At 35.1% G+C, this 18,373-nt stretch overlaps 1 protein-coding gene across 6 annotated transcripts in view; it reads right to left on the reverse strand.

The window, feature by feature from the left end:
* LOC105475972 (PKHD1 like 1) overlaps positions 1 to 18,373 on the reverse strand; it is a 166,509-nt gene that overhangs the window by 123,873 nt on the left and 24,263 nt on the right. For 2 of the 6 annotated variants that reach the window (XM_011731513.2, XM_071067900.1), the window contains 10 exons: positions 18,301 to 18,343; positions 14,356 to 14,426; positions 12,737 to 12,847; positions 10,334 to 10,423; positions 8,541 to 8,809; positions 7,272 to 7,363; positions 3,831 to 3,990; positions 3,414 to 3,549; positions 1,764 to 1,907; positions 5 to 162 (listed from right to left, as the gene is read on the reverse strand). In XM_011731513.2, coding sequence (XP_011729815.2) covers positions 5 to 162; positions 1,764 to 1,907; positions 3,414 to 3,549; positions 3,831 to 3,990; positions 7,272 to 7,363; positions 8,541 to 8,809; positions 10,334 to 10,423; positions 12,737 to 12,847; positions 14,356 to 14,426; positions 18,301 to 18,343 — 1,274 coding nt within the window. The other 4 variants (XM_071067901.1, XM_071067902.1, XM_071067903.1 and 1 more) reach the window with 4 other exon arrangements.

Raw genomic sequence — 18,373 nt, forward strand, 5'->3', positions numbered from 1 at the left:
ATACTTCAGCCTCTGATGACCATGGAGTGAGTGGCTTAGAAGCGATCCCATCCCAATTCAGTGTGAATGTCTCCAAGTTGGGTTTTCCTTTGGTTTGTTCTGTAATATCCAGTGTGACGTTATTCCCTTCAACTACTTCATAACCAAGCAGATCAAAATCTCCTGAAATTAAGTGCCAAACAGAATTTGTAGAAGTTAACTAATAAAATGCCTATATATAAAACTACATATATATATATATATATATATATTAAATAGACACTCAAATGTAGTCAAATTGATTTCATTTGGTGCTCCATTATCACAAAAGAAGGAAGAATGGGGACGATGTAGATCCTTAAATTTGAGCAGATTTATCCATAGCATAAATGGCAAAACAGACAAAGTGCTATATATTTAAGGCACTGTTTCTATGCAAAAGGAAGTATTGTAAGATAAACAGACTGATGTATTAGAACCGTGAGATAAAGATCAATGGGCAGTAGGATATTCCAAAAATTCTTTTAGTTTTGTGCTAGTACCATTATTTTAGTGCAAATGCTCAGCTGAAATACTGCTGTTTTCTTTAGACATGAATAGGGCACGAAGATGAATTCCAGGAAACAATCTCTGACCTGTGAGGTTTGTTCATACCATGCCACTTAGTATGATAATCATTGACTTTGCCACTTCAAGAGGAATAAGGCCTGTCCTCAAATGTCTCTGTTCTTTGAAAGGATGCTCTACCAGTGGAATCTCACTGATCTTTTTGACCCTTTTTGTTGGGGAAAGTCTTAAAATCTTCCCAGTTAGGATTTGGGTAACATATTTCTTAAGGTGTCTGCTGAAGTCTTAAAATTTCTCTCTGATATATAAAAATACATCAGAAAGGATATTCATATGTTTATTCGTAAGTATTTTGACAATCTAACTTTCATACGCTTTTTAAAACTTAAATTCATGTAAAATCAAATTCTTTATCCTCCACTCAACAATCAAATAAACTAAACAATTTCATAAAATGAGACACAAATATTGAAGTAACATTTTACTTACATGAATTGAAAAATAATGATTACCCAAAGAAAAGTAAACACACACACATACATAAACGCACATTCGGGGACCCACTTTCTGGGCTAAATATACCAAATAGCCAAGTTAGTTGTGAAGTCTGACTTGAAGGCAGAATGTCTATGTCAATATTTCCAAAAGTGTTCTGTGTAAAACAGTAACAGGAAGTTAATAGCTACTACTTGAAAAAAAAGATGGAGAGAAAAAATAAGTTTGCATTAAACACAGGTGAATTGACTTTTTTCTTTTTCCTTTTTTTTTTTAATACTGCAGGACTCCTCAGGGATTTTAATATTCCAACGAGCTCTGCCAGTCTTGAAGGAAGACCCATGGTATACAGTGTCTCCCATGTGAATCTGACCACAAAATCCTTTCAGTAGGCAAGATTTGATCAGATGAGTGTCTCCTGGACAATATTGGTTTGCCTAAATTTTATTTTCAGAAAGAATATTTTCACTAGTTTTTACTAATTTATAAAGTAGGCTATTATATGGAAAATGCATTTGTAGTATGTATAGTGCATTTCTCATGCATTGGAGTTGTACATTCCTTGAAATACAACTAAAATTTAAATTACCATAGAAAAAAATAACCATTTAATTTCTGCTGACATTAAACTAAGTCTTTTTCTCTGTCATCTTATAGAACTTTTAGAGTGGCACAGGATATACATTTGTTTCCTACAAGTGCAAAATTAAATACATGCTTACCTCTAGTTGATATGAATGTTACCGTGTAGATATTGCTCTGGGGATTCTGTGTTCTTGTTACTTGAACTGTGTCTGGTTTTATAGACCAGAGGTCATTCAAGGCTGACTGCAGTATGAATTCAGAAGCATCAGCAGGTAGGAAGACTTTGGATTGGATTAAAACAAACAAACAAACAGAAAAGTTGAAATCTGAGCTACCGCAGCCAACACTGATGTCTTGTATTTACATTTTTAAAGCACCTACACTCTGTACCATGTAAGTTATCACTTAGAGAAATTGTATTTTGAAATTGATTCAAGTTCAGTAATATTGAGTATTTAATTTGTGATCTCTTTGAGGACAGGGCTGATATTTTATTGTTCTAATATTCCCACAGTAATAATCATTGGATTTGGCAAAGAATAAACAATCATCAATATTTACTGGTTAAAAAAATTAACATTAATAGTGAAAGTTATATTTTAGGATTTGTTATAAAATATAAAACTACGGCCGGACGCAGTGAATCACGCCTGTAATCCCAACACTTTGGGAGGCCGAGGCGGGCGAATCACAAGGTCAAGAGATCAAGACCATCCTGGCTAACTCGGTGAAATCCCGTCTCTACTAAAAATACAAAAAATTAGCCAGACGTCGTGGTTGGTGCCTGTAGTCCCAGCAACTCGGGAGGCTGAGGCAGGAGAATGGCGTGGACCCGGGAGGCGGAGCTTGCAGTGAGCCGAGATTGCGCCACTGCACTCCAGCCTGGGCGACAGAGCGAGACTCTGTCTCAAAAAAAAAAAAAAAGAAAAAAAAAAGAAAAAAAAAAGGAATGCAATGTTGTTTTTGTTTTTTAGCTGATAAAAATTGGTGTTCCATACGCTTATCATTTAATTTAAAAAATTGAAAGACATGTTTACTTCTGTGCAATGATGAATTTAATTCCTTTAAAAATTTTTATTTTTATTTTAAGTTTTGGGGTAAATGTGCAGGATGTGCAGGTTTGTTACATAGGTAAACGTATATCATGGTGATTTGCTGCACCTATCAACCTATCATCACCTACGTATTAAGCCCAGCATGAACTAACCTAATGCCCTCCCGGCACCGACCCCACCCCGCAACAGGCCCCACTGTGTGTTGTTCCCCTCCCTGTGTCCACGTGTTCTCATTGTTTAGCTCCCACTCATAAGTGAGAACATGTAGTGTTTGGTTCCTGAGTTAGTTTGCTGAGGAAATGGCTTTAAGCTCCATCCATGTCCCTGAAAAGGACATGATCTTGTTCCTTTTTATGGCTGCACAGTATTCTATGGTGTACCACATTTTCTTTATCCAGTCTATCATTGATGGGCATTTGGGTTAACTATTCACAATTCCCATTTTCTTAACGTACACCTGTGAGTAACAGATATATAAATTCCATGTGCATTTAGATATATAGTTATCATTATTATTGGAAAATGATGGTATATGCCAGAAAGTTATTTGTATGGATGTTGTTTTCTATCCCAGTCTGAAGGCTTTTTACCATAATATATTTTTCTGCTTCTTTGTCTAGCCTATCATCAAAACTATATTTTCTAGACAGTATAATTTGACTGGAGCAAATACTTTATGGCTACATCTATGCATGAACAGAAACAGTATCTCCCTTATTATTTATAACTTACCAGTTTTTTCCATATTATAGATTAATCTGTATTGGTAAGGTGAACATGAATTAGCTTCCACACAGGGGCTGGTTACCTTGATCTTCTGAACTTCATTAATTGCGTTAGTTGTTTCCCAGTTTTCTAATGTTATAACCTATTTTCCAATTAAAAAATATTTTTAATATATGAAAATTATATATACTTTAAAAGCATCATAACTCAGCTATTCAATGTCACTTTATTGCTCTATTTTACTACAAATGACAAGTAACAGCCTTTTTGGCTTATAATACAGATACTCAAAGTCATAATTCAATAATTGTCCATGACTGCTTTCACCTAAAACAGTATCTTACCTAGTAAAATTAATAACCAAATTGAGATCCTGCCTTCGGACATTTACTTTCTGTAAGTGGAACTATAATCATAGCAAACCTGTACTTCCTGGATGATTGTCGACTGGGATTTGATAACTTGTTCTTCATTCACTGCATCTCCTGTTTGTTGTTCAGTATAAACATTTTGATACTGGTACAGTCCAACATCAACAAATGCACTTAATGTGTACTCCTGCAGCAAGATTTCAATATAATATCTGGAAAATAGAGTAACTAATGAATATAACTTTTTTCCACAACACTTGCCATGATATTATTTTAATGAATAAAATATCAACATTATTTTAAAAGCCTGCCTGTTAAATAACTTATATTGTAGTATCTCATATTTTAAATATTCAAATGTTAAAATTTTCATAGCAGTTTGCTAAAATAAAATGAATTATGTAAGGTATCTGCATTAGTAGAAAGTTGTTCTCATTCATAAGTAATTCATTCAGCTTAGTCAATAAATATTTATTGAAGACAATACTATTTCCTATACTCAAGATCCTGAAAAATAACCCTGTCCCTGGCATATAGCAGAGACAACATGCAGAGGTTAAATATTGTAATGTGTTCAAGAAAATGTCAGGCTTAGACATAGCATATATTTTATACCTGAGGGGTTATATTTGTCAGGAATAAAAGTTCCTACTTTCATGTTCCTTAAATTTGGCTCCATTTGTAACTTGGGGAATAAAATATTGCCTCAGGAAACTTTTACTGGTCAGATTTACTATGGACCTCCAACTAGCTGGATGGGATTTTCACTTTATATTTTGAATTCCTGATTCTTGATGTCTCCTGCCCCTCATCCTACTGGGTACCCAAGGTAATGCCTTCACTGAGCAGCTGTTACAGGAGAGTACAAAACTACTGCTTCTCCTCTAAATCTCTAGCAATGTCACCATTGCTCACATCTTTGGAAAGGACAGCTGGGAGCTTCCCTAAATTGTCTCACATCACTCAACATACATTCTTATATAGGGAGAATCAGTATCCACAGTTCATGAAAGAGTCTGAATGAGGGAAATTTATCATGTTTCATATGTGCAGAATGATGGGGTTCTGGATCATCGCCCGATGGAACTGATATTTGGGGATTATATCAGGCTCTTGACTTCCATAAGAACCTGTTCATCAGTTCTGCTGACTTGAGATGATCAACACTAATTAAAGATCAGAATTCAAAGAAGAACCATTAAAATTTTGCATCCTTACTCATGGCTTTAAACTATTAATTAGGTACTTTCTTTGTACTAGACAATAAACTAAGCACTTTGCAGACGTTATTATATTTAATCGTCACAAAAGTTTCATAAAACAAATATTATTCCTTTCTCCATATGAATAACAAATGCTAATGGAATTTTAAGAATTAAAATTTACTAAACTAGTAACTGAGGGAGAATTCCAAACAGAATAAGGTGACCAAAAACATATGCACTAGAGGAAACTATATTTGTGGTATTTGAGTAGAATGATTTAGCAATATGAGCTACCTTTGGAAAGGCTTGAAAAACCACATTATAATAAACCAGCTAGAGTGGCCTCAATTTCAGATTTCACAGCAATCATTGTAAGCACAGTATGTAAATTCCAAGCTGGTTTTGCAGGAGCACAGACACCAGGCAGCAGATGTATTAGGAGTTGCTTTCACTCAAACTCTGTGCTCCTGCCAAGCTGGTAGACTGAATTCATTTTCCAAGAACAAGCCAAAGTCTGAAAATGTACTAACACTTAATTGCGGTAGGGATTAATCAGGCACTCCATTTATCCTGACCTGGCCCAGTAGTTTTCATGGTTATAGAAGAAAATGTTTAATATATAAAGAAGTGAAAGTAGAAGAAGGAGGAAAAAAGGAATAAAACTTTTTCCCCATGTCAGTATTACCAAGACCTCAGCGAGAACATTCAGTGTGAGAACATTAATTTGCTCCCAGGTTCCGTTGATCCCAACCCTCCCTGTCCAGTTCCATAAGATCCTCATGATGCTGCCTCTGAGCATAACTTCATCAATATCTGAAAGGGTGATGAGGTAAATTTATAAAGAAAAAAGCATTCCTCCCATCAAGAAGGGAAGTCTATTTCTGCATCCTTGAGTCTAGGCTTGGTCACTTGCTTTGGGCAATGGGATATCAGCCAATGTGACACAGACAGAGTATTGCAGAGTGTGTGTGCATTAGGACTCCCCTCTTTACTGCTGGGATCACATCCACAATGTGAGAAACTTGGGCTTGTCTCCTGGATGATGAGAGACCACGTGCAATGGGATGCCCCAGATATCTAAGACTCAACCATGCCTGCTGAGGCTCCAGACATGTGAGCGAGGCATTGTAGGTTACCAATCCCCAACTAAAATAGTCAAGACTAAATGAACAGCTCAGCCAACTATAAAATTGTGAAAAATAATACACACTTGTTGTTTGAAGTTGCTACAGTCTGAAGTGCTTTGTTATATAGTAAAGTCTAATAGATCCAAATGATGAATATGATCTCAGTGCATCTTTTGATGTTCTTCATGTTAACTCCATTCCACCACCTTCTCCATTTTGAATGTATCATGTCTTTTATCTTCCTGTTTCCTAGGAATTCTGAATGGCTTTTTGAATGGGATTATCTGGTATTTGGATGATAATCCCACTCATTGGCTCCTTGGACTTGACCTTTCAACACTAAGCGATATGCTCTGTCAGTTCTGGCAGTGTATTTTAATATTCTCAAATTTCCAGTACCTGGCTCAGGGCCTGGAATAAACCAGTTAATAACAAATATACATTAATAGTGGCAACAATCTATGTGGTTTAGTGATTTTTCCCTAGCAATACTGAAGAGCTCAGCTGCAGGAACAGAGAAATTAGATGGATGGATTGACTGAGAGGTCCAAGTAAAGAACTAAGAACAGGATCAAGTAATTTCACAAAAGTGTAAGTTTGCAACAGGGTTATTCTAGACTTCAAATTTCCCTGGTTAGCTGAATGCCAGTATTCTTGAAAATAAAGAAACACATTTGGATAAAATTATAGCAAATGACCAATTATAAATTAAGCCAATAAACTAATATCCACTTCCACCAATAAAAATAAATTAAAAATATTTAAAAATATAGGCCGGGCGCAGTGGCTCGTGCCTGTAATCCCAGCACTTTGGGAGGCCAAGGCGGGCAGATCACAAGGTCAGGAGATCGAGACCATCCTGGTTAACACGGTGAAACACCGTCTCTACTAAAAGTACAAAAAAATTAGCGGGTCGCGGTGGCGGGCGCCTGTGGTCCCAGCTACTCAGGAGGCTGAGGCAGGAGAATGGCATGAACCCGGGAGGCAGAGCTTCCAGTGAGCCGAGATCAGGCCACAGCACTCCAGCCTGGGCGACAGAGGGAGATTCCGTCTCAAAAATAAATAAATAAATAAAATTTTAAAAATATATATATATTTAAAAATATAAACATAAAGTTTGTAAATACCACACAGTAACTTAACGACAAGAAAAAACCTTACTCTTTTCCTTTCTGCAGATGAATATCCTCTGATCTTTGTGTTGGACTGGAAAAATAACTGTTGGCATTAGCAGAATGATATGCAATCCTCACCTAATCCCAGAGAGATGGAGAATTTATTAATAGACCTTTTCAACTTTACTTATTTATTTATTTATCATTTATTATTTCAGTCTTAGAAATTTCATAAGTAGAAAAATGTAAAACTACTTTATATTTTTCTTTTAAGATCTGTTATCTACTATGCTATACTTTTTTAAATTATCAAAGCTCACTTCATTCCTTCTACCCTTCAGTAACATCAACAGTACTGTACCGAGTATGCTACACAGATCATAGCTTTTCCATAACTAGAACTGCAGTGGAAACTAAGAAGATACATACCAGGAGAAAGGCAGTTATTGACAAATAAAATATTCTTTCGCTCTGTGGAGAACTTTGAGAGATTTAATCCAAATTAGATGGCCAAAGATTGCTAAATGGTTCTGCACACTAGAGTGAGAGGACTTCGGGCTTCCTATTATGAATGATTATACCATCTTTGGAGTACACATGCTTTGGAGTGCAAACTATGATAAAAATTAGAATTCATAAATTACAGGTAGCAATTTAAACTTACACAACCAGTTTGGGAAGCAATTTTGCCACATAAGTTGAGTCATAAAATGTTAAATTGATTTGATCTGTTAGTTTCATATTTGTGAAATTGTCCTAACAAAATAATCCCAAATACAGAAAAGTTTAATGAACATAGATGTTCAATAGAGTAGTATTATTTGTGGTCATAAAACACCAGAAGTAAATAAAAACTTATCAGTAGGGAGATGGTTATCTAAGCTTGGTAAACCCATGTAATAACAGTACTTAGTCATTAAAAATAGTGATTATATAAATTGTTTAATAAAATTAGTATTTAATACTAGTATGCGAAAAACTACATACGAAATTGAATGTATAATTATACGAAATTGAATGTATAATTCTATTTATGAAAAAAACAAAATAGTGAAATGACTTTTATCTCATGACCAAGTAAATGTAGAATAATGAAATATTTTCAGGTATGGGAAATTTTCTTGTAGGCTATAGGTTTTCCATCATCTTATATCTTGTATCATATCCAGGATAATAGCCAAGAGCCAAACCACATGACATCATTTCTCATACATTTGTAATACATTCATTTGTTTTGATTTAAAGTAAGTAAGATACATATAAACATCATCATAATGTTTTTATAGTATCAAATAGTATTCTGAGGTTTCCCTACCTTATCTTCTGGAAGTCCAGTCTGGCTAAAATAAATAGCATAACGGTCATCACCTTTGATGTAGAATCTATAAACATCAGAATCTGGGGCCACCAAAAATCCAGTAAAGCGTGCAACAAATGTGTCTTGTTCCATAGGCCAAATATAGGAAGCTGAATCTACCCAACTGGCACCCATGTACCCGGGGGTTTTTTCATCGTATTCCAGTATCTCTTCCAGATGTATTGGACGACTATTATTCCATACCTCAAGCTTCAGGCCTCTCCCTCCTAAGTGTGATGAAGTAAAATAAGTCTTTCATCAGGATCATAATGCAATGTCTCAGGGGCTTTCTATTTCGGTGTGGGTTATAGACTCTGTATATCAATTCATATTTTTAGCATGTGTGAAAACAAAACAATTACATATTCCCCTACACTTACCTGTAGCCAGGGGGCAGCCTGCAATTTGTTCACTATTACTTCACTTATTTGAGCCTCAGTTTCCACATGTGTAAAATGGGAGTAATAATATTTGCATAGCTGCTATAGGAATTATGTATAATACATATGTAAAACATCTAGCATTTAAAAAGTGCTTTATGTAAGATAACATATAGTAATTTCTACTTATGATATAGCTGATGTTGCAAAACTTCAAGATTCATGCCATTTTAATACAAAACCTTTGCCTTGACTATTCTAACAAAAGTAAATTAATGGCTTACAAAGCCATTAATCAAAGAAGAGAAAATGTTGGCTTTCATGTTTCTCTCAATATTTGTTTTACTTTAAAAAAAAATACTTCTACTCTAGGATTTCTTCTCCTTCTTGGACAGAATCAAAAACAGGATACTCTCAATAAACTCTACCTATACTTGCCAGAATAAACCCTGTGATTAAGTTTTTTTTCCTAATCAGAAAGGAGCCATCTCTCTTTTTCTTTTCCTTCAACTGCAACAACAATTAGGCTTATTTCTTTCTTTAACAGCCTTAAGCTTGTATGTACATGGAAAATAATGGCTACTCTTCTTCAGCTGAATTTGGTTGAAGACAAGCTTGAGCACTTCAAACTTTTACAGCAGCAGGGTTTAGTGATGGATACAATTTTCTTTAAAGTCATCAATTATAAATTATCAAAATTATTTTCTTAAACTGCTCAATTTTTCCTAATATTCAAACCAAAGAAATGTAAGAGGTTGGTAAACCATTTAATTGGCTTCAAATGTGAAACAATGACACGATTATAAACAACTTTCACTGTGCAAGCAAGATATGAGACACACACCACACGCAGACACGTGTACAGCATTTCAATGTTATTAGTGTAGATAGGAAAGCAATTTCACTGGGTCACAGGGTGAAAGTCTGAAAAGAATTTAGAGTAACATTTCTCTCATCTCCTGTTTTCACTCCCACATTTTTCTAGACAAGTGAATATTTAACTTCACCTATTTATCTTTTTTAATCAGAAAAAAGCATTTTAAAAATGTCTATGTAGACTGTACCAAGTGTTAGTTATCATAATTTAATTAGAAATAAAAGCATAATTAAGCTCTGTCAGTAGAGATGTGCTGTTTTCAGTAGGGTGTCTTGATAATTTAGGCTGGGTTTTTCTCCACAGGTGCAGCTTTGTGGCAGTGATTTTAATAGAAATATTTTCTAATCCAGAAAATGTAAATTTTAAAACTTGGAGGAAATTTCTTACAATTCTTCCTACAAATTCTAAACTCTAAAAAGTTTAAATAATATTTTTATTAATATATTATTTTTATGTAAATATAGAAATGGCCATTTTCCCTGATGGTAACTTACCTGGATATACAGCTTTGAGAATATGAGGTTTTGGGGGTGTCTTGCAACATATACTCTTTTCCGTGACATTCAAAGTATCACAAGGTTCACCTATAGAGAAGCAAGATACAAAACCGTTACTACTGAAACTTCAGAATGCAATCACATCAGTGTATCTTTAAGCACTTTTGTAATTAAAACAAAGTTGCATAAACAAGAGGCAAATTGGGGCTCTTTATTTCCTTTACATATTCTCTATTAAAGCTTTTCGTGCAATAATTGTCATACTTCCAGAAACCAACATTTTTTCTGGTGGAACATCACAAGCCTGAGATAGAAAATTTCATAATTTCTGAGATTAATAATTTGATAATACTATGTCTTTGCACAAGATATCACTTCCGAATCCAAAGTAAAAACTTCTATTTTGTTCCGTGGAGATAAACTGCTGAATAAACCCGTGTCATTCAGAATTTGCAAAGGTAGATGACCCCAGACCTCTTGAGTAGGAAAAATGCTGGTTTAGTCCAAGTTCTTCAAATGAAAAAAAAAGGGGGGGTAATAACTGTTAAATGGCATTTTCACAGATAAACTGAAACTAAAACAGGAAAAAAGCTTCAAAGATAGCTATTATAACTTTTACATCAGCACAATTAGACTTGCGAGAAGAGTCTATGTTTTAAACCTCCATGTGTTCCTCACAATGCCTCACATATGGTCAGCCTCAGAAAGTAGTCACTGAAATGGCAATTGCAGCCCATGAAATGTGAGGACAACGGAAATGGAGAGAGATATTTTTGCCAAGTTGTGTTTGATAGCCTGGAAATTTTAAATTTTGACACTACTTTTCACTATTTTATTTGTTTCTGTGTTTTTTGAGGCAGGGTCCTGCTCTGTCACCCAGGTTGGAGTGCAGTTGCGTGATCATAGCTCACTGTAGCCTCCACCTCCTGGGCTCAAGCAGTCCTCCCATCTCAGCCTCTCAAGTAGCTGTAACTACAGGCATGCACCAATACGCCAGCCATTTTTTTTTTTTTTTTTTTTTTTTTTCCGTAAAGACAGGTCACCCTGCGTTGTCTAGTCAGGTATCAAACTCCTGGGTTCAAGTACTCTTCCTGCCTCAGCCTGCCAAACTGCTGGTATTACAGGCATGAGCCACTGCACCCAGCCCCTTTCATTATTTTGAATGTTTTATGGATGCAAGAAATTTGAACCAGAAAACAGTAAATAGGAACAGTATATTAAACCAATCACCCATTTTATTGGAAGCAAAGGAAAGGCACATAAACATCACATTTTCAATAGATTATTGAGTATTCAAACTCTGGAATCTGGTTGCCATATTAATGGTAATGAAGGATGATAGAAAACTAACATGTTCTCTTTTCATATCAACAGCATCATAGTCGTATGCAAAATAAACATAAGATCAGATTATAAAACATATTATATAAATTAAAAGTGCATTATGGCCTGGGTTTTAATGTTTAAAACATAAAATCTGGTCAGATTAATACATATATGAATTTAAATATTTATGGCCCAGGTTTTAATATGTATGCCAATGACCAGCAAGGATTCATGCAGACACGAAAGAAGACTGTATAAATATTACATGAGGTTGCTTAATATCCATTTCTCTTTTTTCTGAAATCACATTTTGGCTGGCTTGCAGGCAGATTCTGTAAAAGGTAGAAAGTACTTGAGCAAGAGGACCGTAGAAATGCATATGCCTTGTTCCATGGGCAGGCATCCTGTCCCCTGACTAGCAATAAAAGTGATGTCATTATGGCTGAATGGGAAGATTCCCAAGATCACATTCACTCCTTTTGAGCTGCATAGCTGCCTACCTCTGAACAGATCTGGACAGGACACATAAAAGTGAAGCATAACCACAGAACCAAGTCCTACATGCATTTGTAAATAGACAACTCATTGAAATTACTGCTCTTTTCAAGGCCAATATCATCAGTGATTACTGATGTCCAGATGAGGCACAGTATATGAGAAGAATATGAGGAGAACAACCCAAAATATTACTTTAAATTTCCTCACAATTAGCTAACTCGTTGAGAAATAACAACCATTCAAAAAGGGCATTTAAGAGCCTCCTACAAGGGTAGGTGTGTCCTTAAACTGTGGTGAGGAATTCATGGATGGCAGCTGCAATGCTGCTACACAAAGCCTGTTGGTGCCAACCCTAGAGCTCAGGTGCTATTCACATGAGATTTCAGGGAGTGGCCCTTGCTGGAAAATTGCAATGGAAAGAGTATCAAACCCCAGAACCAAATAACTGTGTGAAAATACTCAGATTCCAATTGAAGGCATGAGTTGAGAAAAGACTATTATTAGTATTATGAATTATTAAAGAACAGGCAGAATTAGTGGTAAAAAGGTAATATATCAAAAAAACATGAGAAATACCTCCAACTAGAACTCTGATGGGGAAATCTGTCTGATCAAAGAACTGTCCACTTATTGTCAGTGTGGTGCCACCTCGAATGCTTCCTTGTGAAGGAAAAATCATAGTGACCTCTGGGGTAAAAGCACATTAAATAAAATACCATAAATATTACACATAAATGCAAATGCCTGATTTTTTAAAACTTCCAAATTACCTAGCCATAGCACCTTTGTTACCAACTGCATCAATTAGGTGTTTCATTACTTTCTCTGATGCAATCCTGCAAAAAAGACAATAAACATGGCATTGACAGAGACTTACATTCCATGAGGAGCAGGCTTTGGTGTTGACTGGTATTAAAGCAACATTCATAATACGAGCATTAAAGAAGTAAGGAAAACCTGAGCTGAGCAGGAAGGCAGGTAGAACCACTCTTCTTCCATACGCTCTTGAAGAATGAACCTTTCCTATGTTCATGGACCAACCTCTTATAATTTTCTCTTCTAGTAATACATTTAACTATGATTGAACTTCTTGTGGCTTTGTATATATAAGTTGTAGGTATATTGTAAAATAGTCCAGTACATGACATATGGCAGATTCTTACTAAAATTTATCCTTATTAACTCTATCAAATACCTATGTATTCTTACATATGAATTTCACACTAAATAAGCTTCTAGGAAAAGCCAAGATACATCACATTTGATTGATTCCAAGACCCACCTTTTTTAACATCTTTGAAATCTAAATGTATCTTTCCATTACTCTTGACCTGGAGTGGAGTACAATTCTTTCAGGATGATTTGTGTTTGTTCTGATACTCTCCAAGGGATACTATCAACCTGAGACCTCTTTAAATTAAATTATGATCTTCTTGAGGATTCTTTTGGACCACACTGAGAGCATAAATCTGAGACAGTTTCAGTGGTCTCCAAGTTACCAAAGCCAAACTTTAGATTTTTTGACTTTACAATGGTGCAAAAATAATGAATTTGGTAGAAACCATATAGTACTTAGAATTTTGAATTTTGATCTTTTCCCAGGCTAGTGATATGCAGTAAATACGCTCTCCTGATGCTGAGCAGCACAGCCAGCAGCAGCCCCCAGTCAGTCACGCAATGATGAGGGTAAACAACTTGTACCTGCAGAGCACTGTGTTGTCAGATGATGTAGCCAATGTGAGTGTTCTGAGCACGTTTAAGGAAAGCTAAGCTAAGCTAATACACATTCAGTGTATTAAATGCATTTTCAATTTAACAATATTTTCAACTTATGATGGGGTTATCCCATTGTAAATTGAGAGGCATCTATACTGGTTTTTGGTTAAGATTGACAGTGGAGATTTTTTCCCTCCCTCTACCAATAGCCAAAGTTGAAACATGCAAATTTCCCTGCTGTCTGTGTTAGTGTAATGAGTTTATTTTTCAATCAATCTTACACTAAGAGTATTGTCTGCTGTGGGGGAGGTCCTGCTTAATGTTGGAGCTTTCTGTTAGACTCCCCATCTTAGGCATTTTTCCTTTCCTAGCAGTACATCAAATAATATAATACACCTTACACTCATTGCCTTTGGTTTGGTTAAATCAATTATACACTGTCTTCCCCCCTACAACAGAGTGAAAGAAAAGTCACATACCTGCATATGTTTGAAACATTGAAATTTTATTGAGAGAAGAAACAAAATATGCCATTTTCTGTGGAAAACTCCTGTTAAAAAAAGGTTAAATTTTCTGCTTTAAATGATCTTTAATTTAGGAACTTTTTTGTTTAACTTCGGTGATAGTAATTATGTGATAATCTGCAAAAGAGCAGGATGAAACTTTTGCAAGAGGATAAGAATTTTCTTTATTCTGATTTGGTTGTTGGTGACATACATATATACATTTGGTACTGAATTGCAATCTATATCTCAATAAAGTTGATTTCTTTTTCTTTCTTTCTTTTTTTTTTTTTTTTTTTTTTTTTTTTTTTTTTTTTTGATGGAGTCTCGCTCTGTTGCCAGGATGGAGTGCAGTGGTGCAATCCCGGCTCATTGCAACCTCTGCCTCCCGGATTCAAGGGATTCTCCTGCCTCAGCCTCCCAAGTAGCTGGGTCTACATGTGCATGCCACCACGCCCAGCTAATTTTCTTTTATATTTAGTAGAGTTGGGGTTTCACCATGTTGGCCAGGATGGTCTCTATCCCTTGACCCCGTGATCCGTCCTCCTTGGCCTCCCAAAGTGCTGGGATTACAGGTGTGAGACCCTGCGCCTGGCCCTAAAGTTTATTTTAAGAAATTATATTGACATAAAAAAGCATACAGGAGGATTACCCTTTATAAAGGCTGGGATCTTCTGCTGACCATGCCAGTCTGTCTTCTTTTAGAACCTCTTTTTTGTTCTAAGATGAGGGATCACGCTAGGACCTTTCAATTGATTATGCCGTTTGATCTTTACATCAACCACATGAGGTAGGTGAATTTCAGAGAATTAACTTAAGATCACACAGTAAGTAAGTGGCAGACACAGAACTGGACCCAGGCAGTTTGAGTCCAGAGCTGTGGCTCCTCCTCACCTGTGTATTACACAGTACTCCTCCTCCGCCCACTAATCTGTGTGACACTGCAAGTGGATGACAGCAAATTAGCAATAATTGACCGGGTTAAAACTGTCCTTAATAAACACAGTGCCTATTATTCATAGATACGCACTTATACTTCTATAAACCTAAAGAATTAAGAAGGAAAATAATTCTGGAAATTAAATGCTGTTACTTTAATTATGTTCAAGACATTCTCCATTAGAAAAGTTAAGAAATTCAAATATTAAGACTCATATCTTATTCATCATAGTTATACTGAATTAGAATCTAAAAGAATAATGTAAATCTTGTCATTGAGACCAATAATTAACACTCCTACAAATCTAACCCAGGCATTACCATGTTTATTTGCAAGACTAAAGAGTCTCTGGAAATATTTTATGCTAGATTAGCTACTTAAGAAGTTCATGCTAGATTTCATATTTTTATGTCAGAAGCCTTTTGGCTGATTTCCCAAAGATCTGAAACCTTGCTAGCTCCAACGATATTGCATCTGGTCAGATCCTGCATCTCAAAAATTAACTCTGCTTCTTAAGTTAGTGGGGAAATTGCCTCCTGAAATAAAATTTGAATGTAATTTATTTTGGATGACACTGAGGTTGTTTTCACTAATTCATTGATAATGACTAGGCATTTCTCAATTAAGGCAGCGTCGTCTGAACCTTATCAGTTTGGAACAGCTGTTGTTTGAACTTGGGGTAATAGAGAAGAGAAGGTTGGCTATTAAAAGAAATACAGAATAGACACCACAGAAAGGCCTTTAATTGGTTCATTTGATATTCAACAATGCTCATGAAATTTGTGAAATATCAGCTTTATAAGTTAATGAATGATTTAACATTCAAAAAATACCATGTAATCTTAAAACTAGGCTTTAAAATCATAAATGTCATATTTCTAACAGTTATCTTAAATTCATAAGAATATTTTATACAGAAACACAAATTTCCTCAATTCTAAGGCATTTGTACAAAGGAACAGGCATTGGCTTTAAAATTGGGTAGGGGGTGGAATTATAAATTGAGTCCATAGAATCAACAATTTAATGCAGTATTTTTGCTTCTATTATATGTGAATTTGCTGGCATTTCTAAATTGAAAGTTTCTGGGCATGTTAATGCAGCATATTGATTTATGAGTACTTATCAATCACATTCAACGTTGATCACTCAAATCTTCTATTTTTGGATAATTATTTCTCTGAGAGACATATGATGGATTTGGCAATTAATGCTTTTCATACAGACTCAGAACTAAGAATTCATTTTTCTTTCACCTTGGGAAGGTTGCTACTAAGAGCATTTTTAAAAATCATGTATAGTTCAAAAAATCATTTAAAACTCAATAATTATTGTCCCTAATATGGTTTTCTAATATGTTCAACAAAATCCTGTTGCCCTGTCTTATCAAGTCGTATATAAGTAGGTCATCCCTGAAGAGAATAATTGTTAAGTTATGGGACCCTGTCATGTGTCCCATGTAAATCACAAAGTTGTATTATAGCATTGTTTATATATCTTCCACTCTGATTTACTCTTAGTTTTGGTCTAGCCTATATTGGTCTATAATAAAGTGTCCAGTCAGGCATCATTTTGTTATAATGACACCTATTGCCTCTAGATGTCTAGAAGTAGATGGTCTCTAAATACAATGCTAGTGCACTTGAGTTCACTAACCAATTGCAGTTCCATACATGAAGGGACAAAATCTCATCCTTCACTTGTAGTCTGTGAGTGCTGCCAGGAATAATATCTACTTTGATTGTAATATTGCCATTTTTTCAGACCTCTGATCATTGTTCAGAGACAAAAAATAAATTAACAGATCTTTCCTATTATTGATCTACTATAGCTATATTAGGATTGAGTGTTAATGCAATTTATTTGGATTTCTGTCAACTCACTTTCTCAATAGGAAACACTGTGACATTTTGGGCAGAACAATTGATTTGGGTTTGGCACATCATGATACTGCCCACTAAAGGCCATTAACATACCCAGTTACTGTGACAGTCAGGGGATTCTCCACACATTTGCAAATGCTCCCAAGAGTAGGGAAATCCTGCTATGGTATGGAATCCTGGATCAGTATCGTAAGTAGTGATGAAATATAGTACTGGTTGCTGAATCACTCCATCAGTCATGGCAAAGCACTGGAATAAAATGCTCAGGTCCTAGAGTTAGATGGCATGAGTTTGCACACTAATGCTGCTTCCTACTAGCTGAATATCCCTAGGCAAATTATTTAATATTTCTAAGTCTCACTTTCCCAGTGGATAACATAGGGTGGATGATAACACTTAATTTATCCTTGGGAGCTTCTTTAGGAGGATTAAACTCGATAATGTATGTAAAGTGCTTAACACCATGCCTGCTGCTAAATGTTCACTATTATTATCTATAATATGGGGTTTCAACATGCATTGAGATTTGCATACTCTGATATTTCTATAAAAGTATGATGATCTTTCTTACTGAAATTAGAATGTAGAACATCTGGAAATGAGTTCTAGTTTTATTAAAAGTCATAAATATGAGTTACTAATATTGCTGTTAAGATGCACAATTGAAAGATATAACTACCATCTTTCATAACTCCTTATGTCTTGATAACTTCAAAGAAAATCTTTATCAGGTAATATTAACCATGAGGTTTTATTTATTCTCCCATTAGTTTAAATTTGAATTTAATTGCTTTAGTTATTTAAAAAGTTACAGTTAAATCAGAAAAGCTGCAGTACATAAAATAATACTTTTCTATAACACAAGTGAAGATTTTTATGTTATTTTAGTTAATGCTAGATTTCCCTACAACAGAAAGGTTATGTATGAAGCCTAAATTATGAGAGAAAAGAAATCACAGACTCTTTAACTATTAATTTGGGGAAATAAAGTAGTTAAGTTTTTAAACCTCTGCATCTATGGCACAAAGTAAATATACATTTTATCTTATTTACCCAGTTGAATAAATTATAAAAATTATTATTTACAAAATAGCCTACCTTCCATAATCGTTATCTAAGATGAAACTGACATTGTGATGACCTGGAATTAATGAAAATACACCATCAAATT

The sequence above is a fragment of the Macaca nemestrina genome, chromosome 8 (genome assembly GCF_043159975.1).
Source record: "Macaca nemestrina isolate mMacNem1 chromosome 8, mMacNem.hap1, whole genome shotgun sequence".
NCBI classification, from domain to species: domain Eukaryota; kingdom Metazoa; phylum Chordata; class Mammalia; order Primates; family Cercopithecidae; genus Macaca; species Macaca nemestrina.